Source organism: Saccopteryx bilineata, chromosome X, assembly GCF_036850765.1.
Source record: "Saccopteryx bilineata isolate mSacBil1 chromosome X, mSacBil1_pri_phased_curated, whole genome shotgun sequence".
Lineage (NCBI taxonomy): Eukaryota > Metazoa > Chordata > Mammalia > Chiroptera > Emballonuridae > Saccopteryx > Saccopteryx bilineata.
In genome coordinates this window covers 100,978,803-101,006,647 of record NC_089502.1, presented here as the reverse complement: position 1 = coordinate 101,006,647, position 27,845 = coordinate 100,978,803, and the positions used below count along the sequence as shown (strand labels likewise).

General features: G+C 37.1%; 1 protein-coding gene across 1 annotated transcript in view; it reads left to right on the top strand.

Annotated features, from left to right (window-relative positions):
• DGKK (diacylglycerol kinase kappa) overlaps positions 1–27,845 on the top strand; it is a 203,834-nt gene that overhangs the window by 49,037 nt on the left and 126,952 nt on the right. The window contains exons 3-5 of the mRNA XM_066250504.1: positions 20,338–20,448; positions 22,833–22,913; positions 24,804–24,908. Coding sequence (XP_066106601.1) covers positions 20,338–20,448; positions 22,833–22,913; positions 24,804–24,908 — 297 coding nt within the window. The remainder of the gene's footprint in view (positions 1–20,337; positions 20,449–22,832; positions 22,914–24,803; positions 24,909–27,845) is intronic.

The window sequence follows — 27,845 nt, the reverse complement described above, 5'->3', positions numbered from 1 at the left end:
CAGGGATTAGGGACGGGAGGTGTCTATAAAGGAGTAGCATGAGGGTGTTTTGTGGTAATGGTTCAGTTTAATATCTTGATTGTCATGATGTTTACCTAAAGTTATACATGTAACAAAGTTGCATAGACCCACACATCCCCACACACAATTAGTTCATATATAATTGGTGAAATTGAAATAAACTCTGTGGATTGTACCAATGTCAATCACTTGCTTTTGATACTGTACTATATTTATGCAAGATGTTAGCATTGTGGGAGGCTGCATAAAGGATGCATAAGACCTCTTATACATTTCTTTGCACCTTCCTGTGAATCTATAATTATTTTGAAATTTTTAAGCATTAAAAAACTGAGAGTAACATTTTTGGATAATGTATATTTTCTTTTATATGTAGGGAACAATTAATTAATTTATTTGTGTGTTAAAATTTTTTTGTTTTTTTGCACCTAAATTTCCCACAATATTTTTTAAAAAGCATAGCCTCTAATGTAAAAAGATGCTCATTCTCTCATGTAGGGATATGATAGTGAAAATGAGAGGTACCTAAATAAAACTGAACCCAGAGTCTTACAGCCCATTATAAAAAGTATAACTGATAAATCAAATATGATTGTTTGTTTAAGATTTTGTTGCATGACTAATGAAAATATATTTATAGTTGTAGACCTCTGGGTTCTACAAAATAAAATATATTTTATAACGTGTTTATCCTTTTATTTATAATAGGCTAAGTGACTTTATATTTCATTCATAAAATAGATGGCATTACATCTTAGACTCAACTAAAGCATAATGCCTGTCTTGAGACTTGAAAAATATTTTTCATATGTTTCTTAGCCTTTAGTTGTTCTAGGTTATTTATTATGTTGAGAGATGGCCTTCTGACATTTTTCTTGAGGAAACTAAGCATTTTGATTCAAATAACTTCTTTTGGGGCTATATGTTGCACTAGAATTTAGAACTCAAGAAGAAAACAAAGGATGTCATCAATGGACTTTCTTCATTTGTTGAATTGTATCAACAAGACAAAGCATTATGACCCAAGAAAATGGTAAAATTTCTATTTATTTGTATAAATTTACTGAAAGGCTTATAGCTAGGTTAATATATATCTACACATGTATCCTGGGGGGAAAAACATGTGGTAATAATATAGCATGAACCTGACCTGTAACACATTTGACATTCTTGCTATTGAGAAAATATGGATAAGGAAAAGCATTCCCTAAGTATACTTATTAAGGCAATGAATTATGCAGATAATAACCTACATCCTCTTTGTGGGATGTTGAAAGGACAAATCAGGCAAAATGTATAAAATAGTGTAAACTTCATGGAAATTATATGCTTGATACTTTTTTCCATTGAAATCTGTCTTTCCGGTATCCCTTCACTGACACTTTTTTTTATAAATAAATTTTTATTTTAATGAGGTGACATCAATAAATCAGGGTACATATATTCAAAGAAAACATTTCCCGGTTTTCTTGTCATTCAGTTCTGCTGCATACCCATCACCAAAAGAGAGATCGTCCTCCGTCACCCTCTATCCAGTTTTTTTTGTACCCCTCCCCCTCCCCTTCCCCCTCTCCCTCCTTCCCTCCCCCCACCCCCCGTAACCACCACACTCCTGTCCATGTCTCTTAGTCTTGCTTTTATGTCCCACCAATGTATGGAATCCTGCAGTTCTTGTTTTTTTCTGATTCGCTTATTTCACTCCGCATAATGTTATCAAGATTCCACCATTCTGCTGTAAGTGATTCGATGTCATCATTTCTACTAGCTGAATAGTATACCATGTTGTATATGTGCCCCATCTTCTTTATCCAGTCTTTTTTTTTTTTACAGTGATTAAAAGCCTTTAAGCCCGCTCTTGGCCAATATAGCAAGAATTCATAAAAGAGTAGTGTCTTAACATGTTCACCAAGTCCAAGTTGGCCCCATCACCATGCCAAATCCCTGAAAAATGCAACCCAACCACAGTTCAGTCTGTTAGGAGCTGTCACAGGGAGCAGGAGTCCAGGAAAAGTCCATACAGGAAAAGTCCGCATGGCACTGTAATTGTTGTCATCATTCTATACTTTGCAGCTCATGTCCAAGTCCCAATAACAGCTGCTTCTAGCTGGTAATGATTCAGGTAGACTGGAAAAGCCATTGCAGCATGCGTGGATATGGAGCTTCTGGTATCCTCTGCCTGGAGAGTTGAGACCAGGTTGCTTTTCCCTGGAGCTCTGCGACTGTGGCATGGTAAAGAGAACCTTGGAATACACTAAGCTGGGTGGCAAAGGTAAATTCATAATACAAGTTGGCAAAAGGGGGAAGGAGAGCTCTACATTAGGAGTAGGTCCCAGCCTGAAATATGAGTGGGGCATTGAGGTAGGAGGGATAAAGGAAACACTATATACTAAGCAAAGCAGCAGAAAATAGGACTATCAACACCCACAACAGAGATCTTTGAGGGAAGAATAAAAAACCTGACTATTCAGGTAAAACATAGTTAAGTGGCCCTTGTGCAAATGAGATCAGTTTACCTGCTTCTTGGAAGAAATACCCTAGGCTCGTCCACAGTGTCATAGATGGGGCCGACGGCCCTGGGCACCTTCAGCCTTCTCACTGACACTTTTTCCTCTACCATTTCTCCTTTGATTTTCCTGTCTTCTGACTCCAGTACCACCTTTTTTAAATCCAAATATCCATATAATCACCTTAGTTTCAAGCCATTAGTCCACATGTCCTCTTACCTCTGAACATGGTTTTTGGAGGCTTAAATATGTGAGACTTAATTAGAAAATTGAGATAGACCAAAAAGTGTCTCAAGGCACCTCTGAGTTCTCAAACAAGGAGATTGTATATGTACATGCTTTTTATATTTTGAGGTAAAAAATATTGTTCCCCTTCATACTTACTTAAAGTTTATGAGGTTTTTGATTCATATTTTTATTATTTTGCATTATATTTATATAAATATAAGGTGCTACTCCTGGATAAAAATAGTTCAGTGAATCATGAGCCAGAAAAAGTCTTACCTTGTCTACAGGTGAGAAATACCTGGGAAAAAAAAAAAAAAAGCCCATCAGTTGGGAATACCAAAGTGAATTGTGTATCAAGAAAACCACAGAGATTGTAGGCAGACAGGGATACAACTCATTTTTCTGTAATAACAAAAAGGAATTCATCAGTATGGGCAATCTCCACCTGCTCTACAATTATTTCTCTACATTAAAAGTGCTCTTGATGTTCCACTGCTTTCATGTTGGTAAAGCAATTCTTCAGCTGTTTCTGCAGAATTGAGAGCTAATTAGAATAAAAATTTTCTTTCCTGTATCAAGGGTTAAAGGAGGAAAAGGAACTTTTAAGAAAAGAACAGGCAGGCCCTGGCCGATTGGCTCAGCAGTGGAGCGTCGGCCTGGTGTGCGGGGGACCGGGTTCGATTCCCGGCCAGGGCACGTAGAGGCGCCCATTTGCTTCTCCACCCCCACCCCCTCCTTCCTCTCTGTCTCTCTCTTCCCCTCCCGCAGCCAAGGCTCCATGGGAGCAAAGATGGCCCGGGCGCTGGGGATGGCTCCTTGGCCTCTGTCCCAGGTACTAGAGTGGCTCTGGTCGCAGCAGAGTGATGCCCCGGAGGGGCAGAGCATCGCCCCTGGTGGGCGTGCAGGGTGGATCCCGGTTGGGCGCATGCGGGAGTCTGTCTGACTGTCCCCGTTTCCAGCTTCAGAAAAATACAAAAAAAAAAAAAAAGAAAGAAAGAAAAGAACAGGCAGTTGGAGGGAATAGCTTAAGTATATATAGTCATCCCATATAGCATGTGCAAGAAGATGGATTTATTGACTATGAAATCCACTCTAACTATTTTAAACTTTTGAAAAATACAAAGATAAACTGAGAAGATGCATTTACTAGTTTTCATTGTATAACTGTACATTTAGGCTTTCTTTGAAAACCTAAGGCACATGAATGACAAAGAAAAATATGGGGTTGGAATTTTTGTATTAAGTTGGCAGAAGTTGTTAAGTAGATAGTTGTAGACCTCTGGGTTCTATCCAATAAAATCATAGGTCTTGCTGGTTTGTATGATAGCACCCTGCCTTAGTAGTTTGTTATGTGGGAAAATAGTCTGTGATATTTATTTTATTTAATTAGTTTTGAGTTATAAGTTTAGACCTCAAAAAGCTAGTCATTTTCTCCTAGAGCAGGGGTCACGAACCTATGGCTCGTGAGCTAGATGTGGCTCTTTTGATGGCTGCATCTGGCTCGCAGACAAATCTTTAATAAAAAAATAATAACGTTAAAAATATAAAACATTCTCATGTATTACAATCCATTCATTTCCTACTGCTCACGTTCATGGTTGCGGGCGGCTGGAGCCAATCACAGCTGTCCTCCGGGACAACATGAAACTTTTATTGGATAATGCGTAACGTACACGGGTCGTTGTATGGCTTTCATGAAATTACATTTTAAAATATGTGGCGTTCATGGCTCTCTCAGCCAAAAAACTTCCCGACCCCTGTCCTAGATAATTGGCCTTGAAATAGGATATACTATAAGTAGAATAAATTGCTACCAGGTAAGTGGTTGTTAGTGCCTTAGTTATGGCAAATTATAACAGCTCTTGAAACAGTGTCTCCCACAGCTATAGTTAATGTAAATAGAAGAGGATGTTTTCAACTCAGTCATTCATTTGGTCCTTCAAAAATTACCTCACTCTTTTAATATAAACATTAGAGAGGATTAGATGTGAAATGTCTATGTGCTAAATTTAAAGAGATACGAACATTTGGGTTCACTAATACTAACTATTCTAATCAGAACTTGTTCTAACACTGGTTCCTTTCCTTTCCTTTTCTTTCCTTTCCATTTCTTTTCTTTCTTTCTTTCTTTCTCTATTTCTTTTTTTAAGTGAGAACAGAGAAGATAGTGAAGTAGACTTCAGCATGTGCCCTGACAGGGATCCACCCAGCAGCCCATATGGGGTCAATGCTTGAGTACTGAGCTACTTTTAGCACCTAAGTCTGATGTTCTTTAATGGAGCTATCCTTGGTGCCTGGAGCCATACTTAAACCAATCAAGCTACTGGCTGCTAGAGGGGAAGAGGGACAGCAAGGGGAGAGGAAAGGGAGAGAAGCAGATGGTCTCTTCTCCTTTGTGCCCTGACCAGGAATTGAACTGAGGACGTCCATACACTAGGCCAATGCTTTATTCATTGAGCCACCAGCCAGAGCCACACTGGTTTCTTTTTCAGGCTTGAATAGAACATTTCTCTTAGCTTACTTTAAGCATTCTAATTTTTTATAATCAGAAGCTTTTTTGGTTTTCTACATTTTGTTGCCTGAAGAAGGAGTTCAAAAGTCCCAGTGCTATGAATATCTTTATGAGGACAGCAGGCACAAATTATTCTATAGACTTAAATTTGATTTTCTATGTGTAGTCTTTGTTTTCCAGTGATTTGTGCTCTGTTACTCATGGTAAGGATAGAGTCTATGCTTGCTTAGACTAATTCACAAAAATCAAAAGCACTCTAACTTCTGGTAGTAAAAACCTACTGGGTTTGGACTATTGGTATATGTAAATTATGTTCTGATATTTTGGAAAAAACACTGATTTCAAATTGAACCTCCAATACCTTATTGAAATCGCATATATACTCACACTTAACAAACCTTGAGTTCCAATTTAGGGTTAAAAATATGACCACTATATCCATGGAAGAAAAGAAGAAAAATGTATTTAATTTCTACTTAGCATTAAGCACTTTTGTGCATTCTCTTGATCTTTATTAAAAGTTGAGTTCCATTATATGTGTTTTTGCAGAAAAAAATGGCGAGATTTATAACTTAAATTATTTGCCCAAGAACACACACCTAAAAAGTGATGGAGCCGAGTTTCAAATCCAGGTTTATCCGACTTCAAAATCTATACTTTTGCTTGACCAGGTGGTGGCGCAGTGGATAGAGCATTAGACTGAGATGTGGAGGACCCAGGTTAGAAACCCCGAGGTTGCCAGCTTGAGTGCAGGCTCATAGGTTTGAGCAAAAGCTCACCAGCTTGGACCCAAGGTCGCTGGCTCCAGCAAGGGGTTACTCGGTCTGCTGAAGGCCCACAGTCAAGGCACATATGAGAAAGCAATCAATGAACAACTAAGGTGTCGCAATGCGCAACAAAAGACTAATGATTGATGCTTCTCATCTCTCTGTCCCTCTCTCTGACTCTCTGTCTCTGTAAAAAAAAATCTATACTTTTTTTTACTGTACTAAATTGGATTTTGCCTAATTATATGGCTTTGAAAATATCAGAATCTTCAGGTGTTTTCTACAATAACAATTGATTTTTAGGAGCCAATTAATAGAAATATTTGAGAGCACCCTTTCTCATTGTCCTCTCCAAGTGTATTTTCCCTCACTCAATTTAATTTTATAAATATTCATCAACTACCTACAGTGGGTAAGGTGTAGCACTCTGGGCACTGTGCCCACCAGACATAACTCAGCTATAACAAGTATTTGTGATTTACCAAAAGTTTTATACCAATGTTTTCTTTTTTACCTGCTCAGTCTTGAAATAATTTGTATTTGCCTAGCGTGCGGAGGACCCGGGTTCGATTCCCGACCAGGGCACACAGGAGAAGCGCCCATTTGTTTCTCCACCCCTCCGCCGTGCTTTCCTCTCTGTCTCTCTCTTCCCCTCCCGCAGCCAAGGCTCCATTGGAGCAAAGATGGCCCGGGTGCTGGGGATGGCTCTGTGGCCTCTGCCTCAGGCGCTAGTGGCTCTGGTCGCAACATGGCGACACCCAGGATGGGCAGAGCATCGCCCTCTGGTGGGCAGAGCGTCGCCCCCTGGTGGGCGTGCCGGGTGGATCCGGTCAGGCGCATGCGGGAGTCTGTCTGACTGTTTCTCCCTGTTTCCAGCTTCAGAAAAATGAAAAAAAAAATTTGTATTTGTGGGTCCAGGACTATTCCTACAGTTTTTAATTTGGTGGGAGTTTACTTTATGGCAACAGACCTGAGCAATATTAATAGTTTTGTCTGTTATGTCTTAGCCTTTCTTTGGTAAAGCAACCACCAAATTTTAGCATTTTTATCTGTAGTTTCCACAAAGAAGTGGCAGCTTGCAGAGCTGGTATGACTTGCTCACAGAAGTTTACTGCTGAGTTTCAGACTCCATGGACTTCAATGTCCATTAAGCCCACTGTCTCTCCCAGGTACCATATTGATAACCATACTGCACCATGTACAAATGTTTCTGTGAAAAACACAAACTAGATCATTAAAATCTCTTGTGATTTTGCAAATTATCAATATTTAATCTCTCATATCAAACGAACCCCTACTTTCCAGGAAAGAGAGGCAATGTGTATGATATAATGAGTAAAAATGTGTCTAGACATACTTGGATTCCAAGTTATCCCCTTTTCTAACTGTGTGTGATCTTGGAGAAGTTGTTTGGCAATTCTAACACTCATAACTTTATCTATAATATGATGCTAATAATACTTACCTTGCAAGTGTTGTTCTGAATATTAGTACTAATGTATCAATATACAAATTACCTAAGAGGATGCCTAGTAATAGTAGACATTTCATAAAAAAATATGGATACCAGACATGTGTTTGTGAGTACATTACCTTTTATTATATGTATGGAGGGATGAAAGTGGCAAGAGAGATTAGCTGTGTTTCCATATTTCTCTGTGTATTATTTCTAGTGTGTGTACATTGCTATTAGTGAGTTTGTTTCACACTGGACTCTCACTTGCTATCTCCCCTTCACTTTCTTAAGCAATTCTAGTTTTTTAGGCTCTGTTTGTAAGTAAAGGATAGTTGCCTAACCCTCTCAGAGGACAATTTGGCTTACTTTTTATTTTTTGTGTGATCCAAGTGTAGCTGTCTCCCAGGTCTCAGCCAATAATTTTTCTTTTCCCATTGTAGTCAGTGCTGCCTTCTCCCCAGCAACTTTGAACAGAGAGCTGTACACACTGATTAGAGCATAATCTCAGAGCCAATGAAATGGTAGCTGAGAGATGGTTCCAGTACCAGTGGTAATCCCATGTGCTACTGGTGGGAAAATGAGAATCTTTTGTTATGTACATGTCTGTTAGTGTTTGCCACCACCCCTAGCCTCCTCTTCAATGTAACATGCTTATCCAATTCTTTTCTTTTTTCTTCTCCTCTTCCCCTCTTCCAGGCCTATTAGCTTGAGTTGTAATACCACTGATCTCTTCTTTTCTCTCTCTCTTTTCTTCTCCCTTAGTACATTCGTACTTTTCTGGTAGCATCTTCTGAATAGGCTATCAAGAGTTAAACAGCACAAAATCCAGATGGTAACAGTCAGCCTCACTGTAAGCCTTGGCCAGTGGCTATCAGAATTTAATTACTGTAGGCAGTGGACATTTAGGAGTTGAGCAGTCTTAATCCGTTAAACATAGCTTAACTAGAGAAAGGTGTATAGTTCTACCGGGTGTTTGCTTACAAGAATAAGTTAGAAAAGAATGTAAATTTGGATGATGTTTCAACAGGGACATAAATGAAGGTCCAAAACTAGAAAAGGGTTGCAGTAGGTCTTCGGGTAAAGTATCTGAACAAGCTGTGGGAACTGGCCCCTGGAATGAGGAAGCAATAGTAACAGTAGCACTTTCAGTCTTTCCTAGAAAAATCCTTGTAGATTGTTTTTGTGTAGTAGTTGAAAAGCCAAGTTAATTTTGCATTATTGCTAATAGGGAATATACAGGCCAAAGAAGAGTTTCCTTTTGGGCTCATCATAGCATTACCTTTATTTACTACATGGATGCCTGCCAATTGTACATTTGATTCATACCATATTTCTTTACCTACAATGATAGTAAAGAGTTGTATTGCAGGATGGCAGAAAAAGGATAAGATGGAGAAACTAGGCTTTGAAAAAGAGTCTACTAATTAAAATGATACCAAACAACACAAAAAACCATAAATTTAAAGATACAGTGAAAAGAATCTTGTATTGGAAATCAGGAGGCCAGAACTAATTTACCACATAGCGACTTTGGGTCTTTCCTTGAGTCACAGTGTTCTTATCTGGAAAAAATAATAATAAATCACCTACCTCACTTGATCCTAAGGATTGTCCTCAGAGTCAAATGAGAATCTTCAAGATTTTTGCAGTTTACAAAATATCATGTAGATTAAACAATTATTATTACCTTAATTACTTTGGCATTTAATATTAACAATAAAAACAAGACTGAACCAAATAGCTGAGATTCACACCAATCTTGTTTCCTTTTGTTAATTGACAATAGGGTTTAACTTTCAATAAGGCCAATGATTTAAACCTTACATTTTTCCTTTCATTGAAGAATAACTGGTCTTCTATGTCCTATAAAACTAAGAGATTTTTTAATTCTGCCAAGTATTAATTTACTGGGAAAGTTACCTAATCTCTCTAAGCCTCAGTTCTCCATGTAACATGATTTAACACAGTGCTAACCACATAGTAAAGATTCACCAAGTGTTAACAATTGTTATTGTTGTTTTCATTATTATTACTCCAAGAAGTTTGTTCCTGTTGACCTTCTTTCATCAACTGTCAAAATTTTTTAACTTTGTTACTTGCCCAGTAATTTTTTTTAATAATTTTATTTTTTTAATGGGGTGACATCAATAAATCAGGATACATATATTCAAAGATAACAAGTCCAGGTTATCTTGTCGTTCAATTATGTTGCATACCCACCACCCAAAGTCAGATTGTCCTCTGTCACCTTCCATCTTGTTTTCTTTGTGCCCCTCCCCACCCCCTATCCCTCTCCCATTCCCCCCTCCCCCCCGTAACCACCACACTCTTATCAATGTCTCTTAGTTTCACTATTATGTCCCACCTACGTATGGAATAATACAGTTCCTGGTTTTTTCTGATTTACTTATTTCGCTTCGTATCATGTTATCAAGATCCCACCATTTTGCTGTAAATGTTCCGATGTCATCATTTCTTATGGCTGAGTAGTATTCCATAGTGTATATGTGCCACATCTTCTTTATCCAGTCATCTATTGATGGGCTTTTTGGTTGTTTCCATGTCCTGGCCACTGTGAACAATGCTGCAATAAACATGGGGCTGCATGTGTCTTTACGTATCAATGTTTCTGAGTTTTTGGGATATATACCCAGTAGAGGGATTGCTGGGTCATAAGGTAGTTCTATTTTCAGTTTTTTAAGGAACCACCATACTTTCTTCCATAATGGTTGTACTACTTTACAGTCCCACGAACAGTGTATGAGGGTTCCCTTTTCTCCACAGCCTCTCCAACATTTGCTATTACCTGACTTGCTAATAACAGCTAATCGAACAGGTGTGAGGTGGTATCTCATTGCCGTTTTGATTTGCATTTCTCTAATAGCTAAAGAAGATGAGCATCTTTTCATATATCTGTTGGCCATCTGTATTTCTTCCTGGGAGAAGTGTCTATTCATATCCTCTTCCCATTTTTTTATTGGATTGTTTGTTTGTTTGTTGTTGAGTTTTATGAGTTCTTTGTATATTTTGGATATTAGGCCCTTATCTGAGCTGTTGTTTGAAAATATCATTTCCCATTTAGTTGGCTTTCTGTTTATTTTGTTATCAGTTTCTCTTGCTGAGCAAAAACTTCTTAGTCTGATGTAGTCCCATTCATTAATTTTTGCCTTCACTTCTCTTGCCATTGGAGTCAAATTCATAAAATGCTCTTTAAAACCCAGGTCCATGAGTTGAGTACCTATGTCTTCTTCTATGTACTTAATTGTTTCAGGTCTTATGTTTAGATCTTTGATCCATTTTGAGTTAATTTTTGTACAGGGGGAGAGACTGTAGTCCAGTTTCATTCTTTTGCATGTGGCTTTCCAGTTTTCCCAGCACCATTTATTGAAGAGGCTTTCTTTTCTCCATTGTGTGTTGTTGGCCCCTTTATCAAAAATTATTTGACTATATATATGTGGTTTTATTTCTGGACTTTCTATTCTGTTCCATTGGTCTGAGTGTCTATTTTTCTGCCAATACCATGCTGTTTTGATTGTCGTGGCCCTATAATAGAGTTTGAAGTCAGGTATTGTAATGCCCCCAGCTTCATTCTTTTTCTTTAGGATTGCTTTGGCTATTCGGGGTTTTTTATAGTTCCATATAAATCTGATGATTTTTTGCTCTATTTCTTTAAAAAATGTCATTGGAAGTTTGATAGGAATTGCATTAAATTTGTATATTGCTTTGGGTAATATAGCCATCTTGATTATATTTATACTTCCTAGCCAAGAACAAGGTATATTCTTCCATCTCATTATATCTTTTTCGATTTCCCTTAACAATGGTTTATAGTTTTCATTATATAAGTCCTTTACATTCTTTGTTATGTTTATTCCTAAGTATTTTATTTTTTTTTTGTTGCAATCGTGAAGGGGATTATTCTTTTGAGTTCCTTCTCAGTTGTTTCATTGTTGGCATATAGAAAGGCTATTGACTTCTGTATGTTAATTTTGTATCCTGCGACCTTACTGTATTGGCTTATTGTTTCTAGTAGTCTTTTTGTGGATTCTTTGGGGTTTTCGATGTATAGGATCATATCGTCTGCAAAAAGTGATACCTTTACTTCTTCTTTTCCGATATGGATGCCTTTTATTTCTTTGTCTTGTCTGATTGCTCTGGCTAGAACCCCTAGTACCACATTAAATAAGAGTGGAGAGAGTGGACAACCCTGTCTTGTTCCTGATTTAAGGGGGAAAGCCTTCAGTTTAGTGCCATTTAATATGATGTTAGCTGATGGTTTATCATATATGGCCTTTATCATGTTGAGATATTTTCCTTCTATACCCATTTTGTTGAGAGTCTTAAACATGAAATTGTGTTGTATTTTATCGAAAGCCTTTTCTGCGTCTATTGATAAGATCATGTGGTTTTTGTTCTTTGTTTTGTTGATATGGTGTATTACGTTAACCGTTTTACGTATGTTGAACCATCCTTGAGATTCTGGGATGAATCCCACTTGATCATGATGTATTATTTTTTTAATATGTTGTTGTATTCGATTTGCTAGTATTTTGTTTAGTATTTTAGCATCTGTATTCATTAGAAATATTGGTCTGTAGTTTTCTTTTTTTGTGCCATCCTTGCCTGGTTTTGGTATGAGGGTTATGTTGGCCTCATAAAATGTGTTTGGAAGTATTGCTTCTTCTTCAATTTTTTGGAAGACTTTGAGTAGAATAGGAACCAAGTCTTCTTTGAATGTTTGATATAAAATTCGCTGGTATAGCCGTCAGGGCCTGGACTTTTATTTTTGGGGAGGTTTTTAATGGTTTTTTCTATTTTTTCTCTACTGATAGGTCTGTTTAGGCTTTCTGCTTCTTCTTGATTCAGTCTAGGAAGGTTGTATTGTTCTAGGAATTTATCCATTTCTTCTAGGTTGTTGAATTTAGTGGCATAAAGTTTTTCATAGTATTCTACAATAATTCTTTGCATATCTACGGTGTCCGTGGTGATTTCTCCTCTTTCATTTTGGATTTTGTTTATATGAGTTCTTTCTCTTTTTTCCTTGGTAAGTCTTGCCAAGGGTTTGTCAATTTTGTTGATCTTTTCAAAGAACCAGCTCCTTGTCCTATTAATTTTTTCTATAGTTTTTCTGTTCTCTAATTCATTTATTTCTGCTCTGATTTTTATTATTTCCTTTCTTCGGCTGGTTTTGGGTTGTCTTTGTTCTTCTTTTTCTAGTTCCTTAAGGTGGGAAGTTAAGTGGTTCACTTGGGCTCTCTCTTGTTTGTTCATATATGCCTGAAGCGATATGAACTTCCCTCTTATCACTGCTTTTGCTGCATCCCATAGATTCTGATATGTCGTATTGTCATTTTCATTAGTCTGTATATATCTTTTGATCTCTGCACTTATTTCTTCTTTGACCCATTCATTTTTTAAAAGTATGTTGTTTAGTTTCCACATTTTTGTGGGATTTTTTTCCTCTTTTTTGCAGTTGAATTCTAGTTTCAAGGCTTTATGATCAGAAAATATGCTTGGTACAACTTCAATTTTTCTGAATTTGCTGATGTTGTTTTTGTGGCCCAGCATATGGTCAATTCTTGAGAATGATCCATGTACACTGGAGAAAAATGTATACTCAGTCACTTTGGGATGAAATGTCCTGTAGATGTCTATCATATCCCGGTGCTCTAGTGTTTTGTTTAAGGCCACTATGTCTTTGTTGATTCTCTGTTTGGATGACCGATCTAGAGCCGTCAGCGGTGTATTGAGGTCTTCAAGTATGACTGTATTTTTGTCAGTTTTTGTTTTAAGATCGATAAGTAGCTGTCTTATATATTTTGGTGCTCCTTGGTTTGGTGCATATATATTAAGAATTGTTATGTCTTCTTGATTCAGTGTCCCCTTAGCCAGTATGAAATGGCCATTTTTGTCTCTGAGTACTTTTCCTGTCTTGTAGTCAGCATTATCCGATATGAGTATTGCTACACCTGCTTTTTTTTGGATGTTATTTGCTTGGAGTATTGTTTTCCAGCCTTTCACTTTGAATTTGTTTTTATTCTTGTTACTTAGATGAGTTTCCTGGAGGCAGCATACAGTTCGATTTTCTTTTTTAATCCATTCTGCTACTCTGTGCCTTTTTATTGGTGAGTTTAATCCGTTTACATTTAGTGTAATTATTGATATTTGTGAGTTCCCTATTGCCATTTTATATCTTGTTTTCTGTTAGTTTTCTGTCTTGTTTGATCCTTCTCTTTCGTTTTTCTATCTTTTGTTTTTATTTGGTTGTATTCCATACATCTTTCCTCTGTTGCTATCTTTTTTAAATCATGTGCTTCTGTGGTGGTTTTTTCAATGGTGGTTACCTTTGAGTAATGAAAAGGGTCCCTACCCTGTTCATTGTAGCGAACTATTTTGTGAGTACTTTTGCACTCCATCGTCCTTTGCTACTGTTAATCTCCATCTTCTCCCCCTCTTTCTTTTTGTTGTTGTCACAGTTTAAATTTGGTTTTATTGTGTTCTTCTTGGAGCTTTTACTTGTGACTCTGTTTTTTTTTTTGTTCTTTGTATCTGATTGGAGAACCCCCTTTAGTAATTCCTGGAGTGTGGGATTTCTGATGATAATTTCCCTCATCTTTTCTGTATCTATGAATATTTTTATTTCTCCTTCATATTTGAAGGATAGCTTTGATGGGTATAGTATTCATGGCTGAAAGTTCCTCTCTTTCAGGACTTTAAATATTGGGGTCCACTCTCTTCTAGCTTGTAGAGTTTCTGCTGAGAAATTTGATGATAATCTAATGGGCCTTCCTTTATATGTTGTATTCTTCTTTTCCCTGGCTGCCTTGAGAATTTTTTCTTTGCTGTTGGTTTGTGTCAATTTCATTATGATATGCCTTGGAGTAGGTTTGTTGGGGTTAAGAAAACTTGGAGTTCTCTTTGCTTCTTGAATTTGAGGCTTTAGTTCTTTCCACAGGCTTGGGAAGTTCTCATCTATTATTTGTTTGAGTATGCACTCCATTCCATTTTCTCTCTCTTCTCCCTCTGATATACCTATTATTCTTATGTTATTCTTTTTGATGGAGTCAGATAATTCTTGTAGGGCTATCTCATTTTTTTTTAATTTTTGAGTCTCTTTCTTCTTCTCTCTGTTGTGCCTCAAGTTGCTTGTCTTCTATTTCATTAATCCTCTCTTCTATCTGACCTGTTCTATTAGCTAAGCTTGTTACTTCGTTTTTCAGCTCGTGAATTGAGTTTTTCATCTCTGTTTGATTTGTTTTTATAGTTTCAATTTCCTTGGACATATATTCTTTGTGTTCATTGAGTTGTTTTCTGAGCTCTCTAAATTGCCTTTCTGTGTTTTCTTGTATATCTCGGAGGATTTTTAGGATTTCTATCTTGAATTCTCTGTCATTTAGCTCCAAGGTTTCCAATATATTAAATGTTTTCTCCATAGATTTTTCCTCATCTAGCTGTGTTACCTCTCTTTCTTTTGTATCCATGATATTTGGTTTTCTCTTCCTTAATGGCATCTGAGGGTGGTTTTGTTGATAGTATTAATGAGATTTAATAAAGAATAAAAAGTTACAAAAAATAATAATAAAAAATAAAAAATTGAAAAGAGTTGTTTTTTTAAAAAAATTAATAATGAAATAAAGAAAAATAAAATAAAATAAAAATTTTTAAGAAAAGGAAATTATTCCCCCCCTCCTTTTTTCCTCTCCTCTCCTCTCCCCTCTTTCTTGAGAAAATCTTGTGGTGGACTGTGAATTATAACAAACAATGCCTGCGATGGAGGGCCTGAATTGGGGAAAAGTAATAAAGGGGCAAAAAAAAAAAAGAAAAAAAAAGAAAAAAGAAAAAAAAAGCGTATGGACCCACAAAAAGCAAATAAGGAAAAAATTTGGGTCAAGAATAAAATGATTTGCTTTTAGGTGTTGGTTGTCTAAGAGTTATGATGAGAGGAATAAGAGGAAAATGGAAAAATGGGGGGACAAATTAAAAAATTACTATTGTATTTAGTGGAATAAGAACTAGATAATATGGAGAGCCAGGGATGGGAGCACTGCTAGTGAGTTAAAAAAGTGAAGTAAAAACCCCCCAAAATGCCACAAACATAAGTTTGAGTCCCAGATAAGATAATTTGTTTGTTATTGAGGTTTGAATGAGAGGAGATGTAAAGGAGAAAGGAAGAAACTAATATAGAGGGAGAAAAGAAAGAGAGAGAGAGAAAAAAAGAGGGAACCACTAAAAGAAGAAAAAAGAAAGGAGAGAGAGAGAGAGTTAAGGGTTTTGGAGTGCAACCCTCATAGAGAGAAAGGAATAGAAAAGAAAAGATAATGGGAGATGTAACACTTATGGGTAGTGTAGTTCAAGGAGAGGAGAGAGTAAGACCGGTAGAGAGTTAATCGGCCAAATTGGAGGAGGAAAAAAAAGTATCAAGAATGAAGATAAGAGAAACAAACGAACAAATATAATAAAATGGGATAGGTTATAAAGTCTGCAGATTATTCTTGATTTTGAGAGGTTATCTTCTTGCTTTTTCTTTTCTCTCCCTCTTCCTGGTTGGTGACTCTGTACCCCGGGTTCTACCCCTTTGGCATGCTCAGGTAGAGGTTTGCAGTTGATAAGTCTCTATGGCAATGTCATGTATTGTGCTTTAGTCTCGTTGGCAGTCGAAGCTCATTAGCATTTATAGGCTCCAACAGTGAGAGAGTCCGTGTTCCTGGAGCCTTTCTCCTAGTCTTTCCTTCCTCAATTAGTAGCCTGATAATCCAGCTATGGGGTTGCTGCTGCCTCTGCCTGGATAGTAAGAGGCTCAAAGAGCTTTGCCCAGTAATTTTTTGAAACCAAGGTTTATAACACATAGACTCTTCCTTAACAAATTAATGTCTGTTAATTAACTGTTGCTCAGCCAGTAACAGTTCTTTGCTCAGAGGCAGCAAAGTTGTCTACAGTTTTAGAAGTTGAGTGGAAACTTTCTCACTCAACCCACAAGCCAATCCTACCGTTGAGGTTCCCTACCTGAGACCTTGCTTCTGCTCTCACGTATCACTGGTAAGGCAAAGTTAACAAGCATGTCCGTGTGCATTCATGCACACACACACACACACACACACGAAAATTAGTGAATTTCATCTTTCTTAGACAAATATTGCTGCAAGAAGCAAACAGAACCAATAGTTCAGATGTTAGTTTCTGTCTACCAGCCTCATGACTCTTGTCAATGAGACTTCATAAGGCTGAGAAAAAGTAAAGACAAAAACTCAAATCCCCTCTTTACTATCTAACACTTCATTCTCAGAGGACTTGTTAATTAATATATTCTTAGGTCCTGTGCATGTCTTCAAATGCCTACCTGTATGGGACCAGTTTAGCAATAAGGCAATCTCCCCAACTTCCCAATTATATGCAGTTAAGTGATGTGGGCTTATGCACCCACATTATTAGAGGCATGTGATGTCATGATTAGAAATAGACAGCTATTTTTAAAGCCCAGTATACAGAAAGCACTGGCTAAGTCTTCATCACTTTGCTCTTTGAGTGAGTTATGGCCAAATACGTGACAACTTTTTATACTTGCAAGATATTTCACCTTTAGGTTGAAAGCATTTAAAAATACTTCAAAAGGTTGAAGTCCTCAGATTTAGGAGCTATAACACATGGTCCAGCATGTTATTACAAAGTATCAAAATATGAAAAATATGGGATTTTAAAATTTCAGACACTTCTACAAACAATTGTGGTTGTTTTCTTCCCCATTTGTGAAGTTATTTGTAGCACATGGTTTCCTTCAGCAAAATCAATGGGAAATCTGGAGACATTATTCACTCATGGATTTTCCTCTGGGTGAACTATGGTCCTTGGTAGAAAGAAATGAGTGAATTGAAGTGATCTCCAAGTTGGATCTGACACACAGGCTAGATCAAAATGACTATCATCTGTAGATGTGAAATGGCTTGTTCAAGGATTCACAGTTCAATGCAGCAAAACCAGCATTCAAATCTGTGGGAAAGTCTGGGAAGACTCAGCCAAGCTCTTCCCCTTCCTTGTGGCTACTATTGACAGAGCAATTACCAAGAGCCAAGTTCCTATATTCTGTGCTTTGTCAGCCTGGGCCCAAATTGCTCACCTCCTCCATAATACCCCATTAGTGATCCTTACCCTTTCTGTAAAACTCCAGTAATAGAAAAAGGAAAGGGAGAGCTGAGAGATTTGAGTAGACATGTGTTTTTAGGCTTTATGGTCCCAGTGGGTTAGTTTTAAAGTCACCAACCCTTAATATATATTTAGCTTATCAATGTGGTCACACCAATGTAAAATGGCATGTATATACAGAGAGTTATTACAGTATTGTTTGTAATAGAATACAATTTTAAACCACTGTCCATCAATAGGGAACTGTTTAAATAAATCACATTGCATCCACACAATGGAATGCTATGCAATTATAAAAAGAAATGTGGCAGCTCAGTATGTACCAATATTTATTATGTGGTGAAAACAAGAAATAATCATTGTACATAGAATGCTGATTTACATGAAGAAGAAATAATATACGTATACATAAACACACACACATATATGTTTATGCAGGTATATAGACTATCTTTTGAATAATTTACAAGAAACTGCTTATGGTTTTTGCCTACTCAGAAAAAAATTGTAGCATCATTTCAACTTGTTTTATTTCACTAATAGAGAAAGGAACATGGAGGAGCCTTTATAGTTCCTCCTTAACACAGGAGGCTGTGGGAGGGATTTGCAGCTACAATTATTGCATACCTGAGCAGTAGGAAGATCTTGTTTCTCAGTGCTAGCGATCTCCTAGTTTTAGCAATGAAAGTTCTGGAAGAGCTGGGATCATTAGTCACCCTAATCCTCAGCTTCTGCCACAGCTCTTAGCCAGCCAGGTTTACTAGTGTCAGGGAGGGAAGCACCCAATAACAAGACGAGTGGAGCTGTGTTACAAAGCCCTGCTTCTACAATCCACAAGTGACTCACACTTATAGAATGGCAGGCACATGCTCTGCAAGGTATCTGCATCTAACAGACAAGAAAATTGAGGCTCAGAGAGGTTAAGTGACTTGCCTAAGGTCACACAGCTAGTAAGTGCTAGAGCCAGTCTGCCTGACTCCTACCACATCAACAGAACCCTGGAGAATACAAAGCTTTCAGTAGAACAGTGAGTCTGGCCTTTCATAAAGCCTAAAGCATCTGGAGTTACATTTTAACTAAATCAAACATTGTTCTAAATCAACTTTGGTAGGCCTGAGTTAAGAAATGGCTTCTTCCCATCACCTTCAGCTCCAAAGCAAAGAGAATCTATGTTCCAGGTTTTTTAACTGAAGGAGACATAGGCAGAAAGCTGATTTCCCCAGTTGTACTTATAGTGGGATTCCGGTTCTCACTTGAGGAATGATAAACTACTCATCTTCAACTTGATTGAGCCTCCCTCCTAAGAAAAACATGAAAATAACAGGTAGTGTACATGCCATGACACTTGCCTACTGTTTAATTGGGTGGGGGTGAAATTCAGTTTGGCTACCTAACAGGCCCCTTTTGCTAGGAAAAGGTAAAGGCATCCCTCAAAGCTTCATTCATCAAAAACCCACAAAGACACAGAAGAACAGATATAGCAGATATAGTAGAAGTCTTGAGGATTGGGAAGGAGCATTGGAGGCAGGTGTTAATTATATGTAGAAAATTGGGCTGTTTTACACACCCTGCTGAGATATTTTATAAAAAGATATTTTATAAATATGGATCAAGGGAAGTGATTACTTTTTCACTGCTGACGATAATTTATATATGCTGAGTTGTAGAGCATCAGGGACAGAGAACACCTGTGCTAGAGTGCAAGAATTTCAGTGAATAATGGATTTGGGGATTGACTTATCAGAGAACCCAAAAGGAAACTGAAGCAGAGCACTCGAAAGTTCTAGCTTTCTCTGAAAGGGATATTATAGTTTAGGCAAATACATTTTTTTACTGTACTTGGGACCTGAATTACCTATGCCTTGATAAACTCTGCACTCTTGGATTTGAATAAAGCCAAATGATCTCTCAGCGATTTAACTCAGCACCACACTCAATGCCACTACAAAGCTTGGTGGGTGTGAGCCTTTCCCCCAAATATCAGTCTTGCATGTCTATAAATATGACTCAGAACTTGCTTGATTGTAAAAACTATGCTTGGTTAGAATCAGTCTGTTCAACAAGTAACAGAAATCAGTGATCGGACTATGAGATATGTAAAGAAAGTAATAAGAAGGCAGGGCTTTTTGTTTTGTTTTGTTTTTGATGATTTTTGCTCTGTCACCAGATCATAAATCCCTTGAAAGCCATGGTAAAAACTTTGGCTTTGCTTCTAAAAATGTTTGGAAACTATTGGAGGTTTGTGAGCAGAGAAGACATGAGATCCAATTTAATATTCTAAAAGGAACACTCTAAAAGAGTTGATAGGAATGCTCTGTCTAGAGCTTCAATCTCAAGATAACCAGAAAATCTGCTTTTACTTAATGCAGTCCCTTTCCCTAATATTCTTTGTTAGGCATGTTATTCTCATAACCACATGTTAATGTCCCTCCTCATCATCCCCTACTACCAATGAAGATGTTCTCCATGGCTCTTAAACCATTTATCTTAGGAAACTCATAGCCTATATCATCCTGAATGTGTTATCCAAAGGTAACAATGATTTTTCTGATTGACTAACTTCCTTGAGTTTTTTCCTGACTCTCAGGCCATTTCTCAGATATGTGACAAGAGATAGAGCCTTTTAGATATCTGATCTTCTCAAATGAGAAGACAAGTGATATGGTATTGCAAATTTATCTAATTTCTCAACACTATGCTTCTATCTTTCAGAAAATACTGAAGGAAGGACCTCTGCTGAAGAGTTGTAAATCCCTCAAGAGATGGAAACATAGATATTTTCTGGTCCGAGGACAAAACCTCTGCTTTGCACACCATCCTGCAGTAAGATAACATATAGAATGTATATCTTATAGAATACACACACACAAATACAAAATTGTGCATGCATACACACACATATGTATATAATCTTGTCAATTGTGTTAGTCTGTGGGTACCAGAAAATGTTTTATGAGCTAGGCTTATAGGTAAAGAAATTTGTCAAACATTGAAGCAAAAGTTTAAACCTTCTAGTTTTTCTTTAACTTGGCCTGTTAGGCCAAATGAGGAACATTTCTCACCCCTTTACCCTTCTTATTTCCCTTCCCATTCATAAATTCTTCAATTATTTTCTACACCTACAGCCAACTACATAAATTGTGAGGCCCAATACAAAATAAAAATGTGAGCCTTTTGTTTAAAACGCAAGGAGAAATGCCAATAAAGATACTAAAATATAAAGCCATGATTTGGCCCTGGCTGGTTGGCTCAGCAGTAGAGCATTGGCCCAGCGTGTGGAAGTCCTGGGTTTGATTTTCAATCAGAAAACACAGGAGAAGCAACCATCTGCTTCTCCACCCCTCCCCCTCTCCCTCCCTCTTCTCTCTCTCTCTCTCTCTCTCTCTCTCTCTCTCTCTCTCTCTCTCTCTTCCCCTCCTGCAGCCATGGCTGGAATGGTTCTAGCAAGTTGGCTCTGGGGGCCGAGGATGGCTCCATGGCCTCACTTCAGGTGCTGAAATAGCTCTGTTGCTGAGCAATGGAACAGAAGCCCCAGATGGGCAGAGCATTGCCCTGTAAGGGGCTTGTCGGGTGGATCCCAGTCGGGGCACATGTGGGAGTCTGTTTCTCTGCCTCTTTGCCTCCCCACTTATCTAATTAATTAAGAAAGAAAGGAAGAGAGAAAGAAAGAAAGAAAGAAAGAAAGAAAGAAAGAAAGAAAGAGAAAGAGAGAAAGAAAGAGAAGGAAAGAAAGAAAGAAAGAAAGAGAAAGAGAGAAAAAAGAGAAGGAAGGAAGGAAGGAAGGAAGGAAGGAAAGAAAGAAAGAAAGAAAGAAAGAAAGAAAGAAAGAAAGAGAAGGAAAGAAAGAAAAAGAAAGAAAAGAAAAGAAAAGAAAGAAAGAAAGAAAGAAAGAAAGAAAGAAAGAAAGAAAGAAAGAAAGAAAGAAAGAAAGAAAAAGAAATGATTTATCAGGGCATCTTTTGTTATTAAATGTCATTCTAAGTAATGAAAAAATAAAATTTTAGATTATTAGCAGTTTTGCCACCCATCTGTACATAGTACAGTGCCAGTTTTATAAGCAAATAGAAAGGCATTTAACTCATGAAGAACAACTAAAAGGATATAATTTGCATTTGGCAGCTCATACACACATATATATTCTGTTCTTACCAGTACAAAAAGCTGCAAAAAACTAACTCAACTGTTTTTATTTTACATCTTGATACTTACACATTCTACCAACACTCTCCAACTGAAAAGAAAAGGAATTATGGGTTTTCCTACTTTTCTCTTTCCTAATACAGGGAAGTAACATGAGTAAGAAAAAATGTAAGAAGGTTTTTTGGTTGTTCATGATTTTTAGAACATCATTGTTGTGTTTGAAGCAAGTTCTAGTTCCAACAGAAAATATGGCTTCTCAGTCATAAATGTAACATGTTTACCTTATATTTATTTTGAATCTCACTGAACTCCCACACATCATGAGTCCACTGGAATTATATACTCATAGATATTACGAATGCAAATGGAATGACAAAATATGGGGTGGACATGCATATTGTGCATATCTCCTCTGCTCATGTTCATGATCCATTGTCCCACTAGAATTCATTTATAAAACATAAGTTCAATAATAAATATTAAGCATTTCAAGACTGCAACACCAGAACATTAAACCAAGTATAGAACCCTTCTGAATATGAACCCTTTATGACTGCACAAGTTGCATACAATGGAAGCTAGTCCTGTCTATACCCATTGTACTTAGTTTATGCTGCTAACTAAATGTTAACTACTATAGCGAGTGTATAACAAGACACAGGCCTAAATCTGGATAAGACTAGCAACATAGTCAAAGGCTTCTGGCTGATAAAATTAAAACTAATAACTCCTATCTGTTCCACTAGGATCCTAGCTAGACCACATCATACTATCTTCTCCAACACAAAATTTTAGTTTCAAATAATTCTGTATTACCCTACCTATAAATCCACATCAAAGTTTTGAAAAGAATTATGTTTGGGATTAGGTTGGTTTGTTTTTTGTTACATTATATCAACAAAAATTATGATGCTAAATAAATCCCAGCACTCAAGCCAAAGCAATATTACATCATGACTGCCAAAAGTGCATATTCATGTGCATATGTGTGTGTGTTTACTTTTTCATGTCTCTTTGCCTCATTAACCAAACAATTCCTTTTCCCTCTCCCTCTTATATCTTAACAGTTTGCACACTTTGAAACAATTGATCTGTCTCAGGTTGCCTTGGCAGAAGCTAGCTGTAGAAACCTTTACCACAGATTTTGTGTAAGTAATATTGGGAATGACTAAATGGGCAGGGGTGGGAGCTAGCTGGGAAGTAAGATTGCCATAACCACTTGCTGCCTCTTTCAAGTTCAGTTTTCCCAAGTCTCCTTTTATCCCAAATGTATGTGGAAATCCACTTAAAGTAACATTAAAAGTAAGTACTAAAGAGTATTCATGTAAACACTTTTACCAGCCCATCATAGGGGTAAAAGTGATGATTCTTGTTTCTATTACTAGCCTGTTGTAAAGCTGAGCTGCTTTCAAGGTGAGGAGAGTGACTATTACAAAAACCTATCTTCTTGATGAAAGTGATTCAGAAGATTATCACTGGGAGGCTTTCAAAAGACTGCTAATATGTTGTAGAATGTATCAGGATAATCAAGCTACATGACATTCTGTCTTTTGATGAAGCATATAAGAGCCTAAATCAAAAGTGTAAATTATCCTATGCTCAGATTACTGATGAGAGTACTTCAAAGAAAGCAGAGGATTTTCTAAAGAAGTATTCAAGGGCTTGGCATTGTTGGAATTTGATAAGGCTTTGTCATTCGAGTGAATCCAGACCAGAAAGCTCACTGAAAAATAGCAAGTCCATTGGCTCAGGAATTCTCCTACCTACCTCTCCCTAGAATTGTCTTCTTCCAACCTCAATGGTGGATTATGGATACTGGGGTTCCTCTTCAGGCAAGTGGAGGGTTATACTTAGCAAACTAAAAAGCTATAGATAGGCTGGATATAAGAGGGGACTCATTTTTCTCATTACATTACACTGTTCAAGGGTAAAGCTGAGGTTTCTATTGACCCACTCTCCTAAAGCTTAACCTTTGGCCAACGAGCATACAGGATGTTTTTGGTCTCTACTCCACAAATTCCAAAGGCAAGGTTACCCTTTAGCCTAATTGAAACACTAAGACACTTCAGCCTCATAAAAGAATGGGATTGAACCAGAAGACTTGTTATTACTACAGTTCCCACTAGTCCTTATTTCCATCCATCACAGAACTATGCTGTGCTAAATGCAAAAAGAAAAAGAAATTATTCGTTGGTGAACTCAAGCTCCAAGATTTTGAGGTTGGTAGTAAGGGCAAGCAGAGCCATTGAAGCAATGATCAATATTATTTGCTATCCACACCCCTTCCTGCCCTCTGGGAAAAGAACAAGTTTTGACCATCATCTGATTCTGCTATACCCTCAGCATTGCTTTTTCATTCCTGTGTGGGTTCTTGCAACAAGCAGGATTTAAAAAGACAACAGTAAAATTCTCTTCAAGTTCTTCTTGACCACAAGAAAGAAAGAAATTAACTAGATTTTTAGATTTCTTACTCCATTCTCACTATTCTCCCAAACAGAAAGAGACACACCCCAATAAACCATATACTCTTTCACCATTTTCAAGTAGACAGAGCAGCAGTGAGTAAGATTTTCAGGCAACCTCACTTGAGTAATAGATGAATGCCTGGTTTAGTGTTTAAAAGCATGTGCTCCAGAACCGATAAATCTGGATTTCAATTCTGGCTTAGCTTTTTACCTGCTAGGTGTCCCTGGGAAAGTCCTTTTTGTCCCTTTGCCTTAGTTTTCCTGACTATGAAGTGGGAAAAATATATCATGAAGTTATAAAGAAGATTTAAATAAATAATATACATAAAGTATAGTATAATAGAACAGTTCCTAGAACGTTATAAATGCCATTAAAGTGCTATTATTATTATTATTATCATCATCATCATCATCATCATTTTGGATGGGTACCTAGGGACATCTGCATTGTATTTAAAAAGTCATTTGTGGTCTGCTTAGTAGATAGATCTAAGTCCTTGAAGAATTTACAGACTCTGTTTGGGGGAAAATTTGTGGAGTGGGAACCAGCTAATAATGTGACTTTTTGTTTAGGTGATTACACCACAACAAAAACTTACCCTAGCTGCACCGAACCGGAAAGACATGGAAGAATGGATTAATGTCATAAAAACCGTTCAACAAGGAGAAATTCGTAAGGTAAAGGAAATAGAGAATCCACACAATTCTCAAGCATAAATACATAATTGACTGCATTAGTTAAGCCACCTTTCAAACAGGGTGATAATAAGATGGAAGAGAGATCATCTGGTCAGGAATTATAGACGAATGTTTTGGAAAACCTATTTAAATTATTTATGAAATAAGAATGACTCAGTTAGACTCAGAACTTGGTATGTATGTGGTTTAGACACTTCTGTACACATCCATTTGACATGTAAATATCACTATTCCCAGTGGATGAGACACTCAAGATGTATGTGAACAGCTAATTTAGATGTTCTTCTGTTAGCAAAGCAGTCTTGGCTTGGGTCTTCTGAGTGATTACAATAACAGCTAAGAAAACTGAGACTCACAAAAGAGAAGGAACCAGACCAAAATGAAATAACTACTCAGTAGCAAAACCAGGATTTGGACCAGGCTGTGAGTCCAAAGCTTATATTCTTACCCACTATGCAATTCTGCCTCTCTGTTGATTGTATACCACAAAAGAAATATAGAGGGAAAAGCAAGGAACAGTCCTCCTCAAAGTTTAGCAAAGTTCTTTTTCTCATTAGGAATATCAAATTCATGGCCATTATTCCCTGCTACAGTGGTGCCACCACTCAAACTCTGGGCTATGCCTTCAGCCCACTATTCTAAAACAGAAGCTTTGTAAGTTTTAAGAGGGGAGGAATTTTTGTTATTTATTTACTTATAGAAGGGTCTGGCACATAGCAGAGGCTCAATAAATATTTGTTGAATGAATAACTAAATCTGAGGGTAATCTTGAAGCCAAAGTTTAGAAAGGGAGTGATACATGATTCATCCTAAAACAAAGTTCTGCTCTGAAGATCTTGGAGATAACAGGAAAATTGAACCCACTCTTTAAAAAAAAAAAAAACTAATGTCTTAAATAATTAGCAAAAGGTAAAGGATTGTTATAGGCATTTGAGACAAAGCATTATAGATTGTGGTTTGGTAATAATGAGTTTTAGAAGTACAATCAATATCTCTGTGTTATGTATATAATCCTAGAGGGAAGAGGGGAGGGAGTTAGTGGGAGCGAGGCAAAAGGGATATATAAAAAGGGACACAGGGGTCAGAGTGAGGGTGTTATATTCAGTGGGACACTTGAATCCATGTAAACACAATAAATTAAAAGTAATAAAAATTTAAAAAATTCCCCCCCAAAAGAAGTGCAATCAGTGCCATGGAGAAAAATCATCTTTCTCCACCCCCTTAGTACTTCTGAGGCTTTGGACCACTTAGTTCCATGACTAAACATTCTTCTTATCATGGCTTTGAGTACATCACAAGTTTACTGAACTAAGGCTTAGATACCTCTCCACATATCATTAAGCCTTCTCCTAAAACCACATTGTATATGCTTAATTGAGAGATTCTTTGCTTAGAATTTGATGATTGTCTTTGCATGATTTAGTACTTAACATTTCACACTTTTGTTGTTTTCTTCTTCCTTTCCTGATGGAAGAACACATCCTGTCCCTCCTGCCCACCTGCAGTGAGGCCACTATGGAAAAGCATTAGAAGTAGCCACAAAAAGTTGTGATTTCCATGCTCCTCTTTCATCCTACCTTGGGTGAACCAATCTTTTTCCTTTCCTCCACTTATCTCTATCTGAACTAGAGCACTTCTCATGAGTTGCACATTTTCAGATTGGCAAAAAAGGTCACATAAGATATTTTGAATTTTAATTATTAGTCCAGGAATGCAAAAACTTCTAGAGGAAACCATAAGAGCACTGACTCAGCTGAATTAAACATCTTGGTATTGCCTACCCTGCACAATCTAAAAAGGAAATAAAATAATCTTCTTGTTTACTCTCTTGTAACAGTTGAGTTTCAGGTTGTAATCACAACCTCTGCAGAGCTGCTCTAGGGACCTAAATTTATTAGAAACATTTTCAGCTGAAAGTTGAATGTCTCACCACCAACATCTTAGCAATTCATCTTGATTGAAGTTTAAAGAATCAAATATGCTTTCTATCATATATACTTCATTTCCAGTGGTCTAGTTTAACATCTGTCACCACTAATGTCTTATGTGAAGAAATATTAATAATTAACTTAGTGGTCTATTAAAGTCATTACAAAGTAATTGGATAGCCTATTGAAAACTAGTCAGTACACATTAAGGAGTGAGTTCCTCCTAAGTGCCCAGTTCTGTTCTATAGAGTTAAAGAAAAGGTGTACCTGCTCCTGGCCTCAGTAATCTTTTTAAGTACTTGGGGAGACAAAATATACACAAATAGTTAAGTGACAGTACTCAAGATAAATAACAATTTTCAGAGATGTTATAAGGCAGTACATAATTGATTGCCAAATGAATGAAACAGACATTAAAGTGCTATAGGTTTTCAAGGGAGGAAGACATAAACATGGGCTGGAGTCTTCTGTGAAGAGTTAATGGAGGAGAAATTTGGTATGACTTTGAAAGATTAACAAGATTTTACTGGTGGTGATTAGAGACATGCGGAAGTCTTAAACAGGAAAATTAGCACAAGCAAAAGCCTGAGTAATAGAAAAAACAACTTTTTTGAAATAGAGTGAAAAGGGAACTCTTATTTGACCAAAGAGTTTGGGAAAGTGAGTTTAAGAAGTGATCTGAAGAAGTAAATTCAGCCTGATTTTGAAGGATTATTAATGTCAAGATAAAGAGTGGAGAAGAATTGCAACATGGTCAAAGTTCAGTTTCAAAATGGATTAGAAATGAAAGATATTATATCAAAGGAACCCTTTAGAAATACCAGCTGGATTGCATGAGGGATAAACTGGAAACCAAAAGGTCATAGAGGAGGCTATAGATTAATGCAAGCAAGACAAAGTTAAACCCTAGAATTAGGATAGAAAGGCAAGACAAATAGTAGATACCAAGTTAAGGGTGGAGGAGAACCGAAATATATAAGAGGGGCAA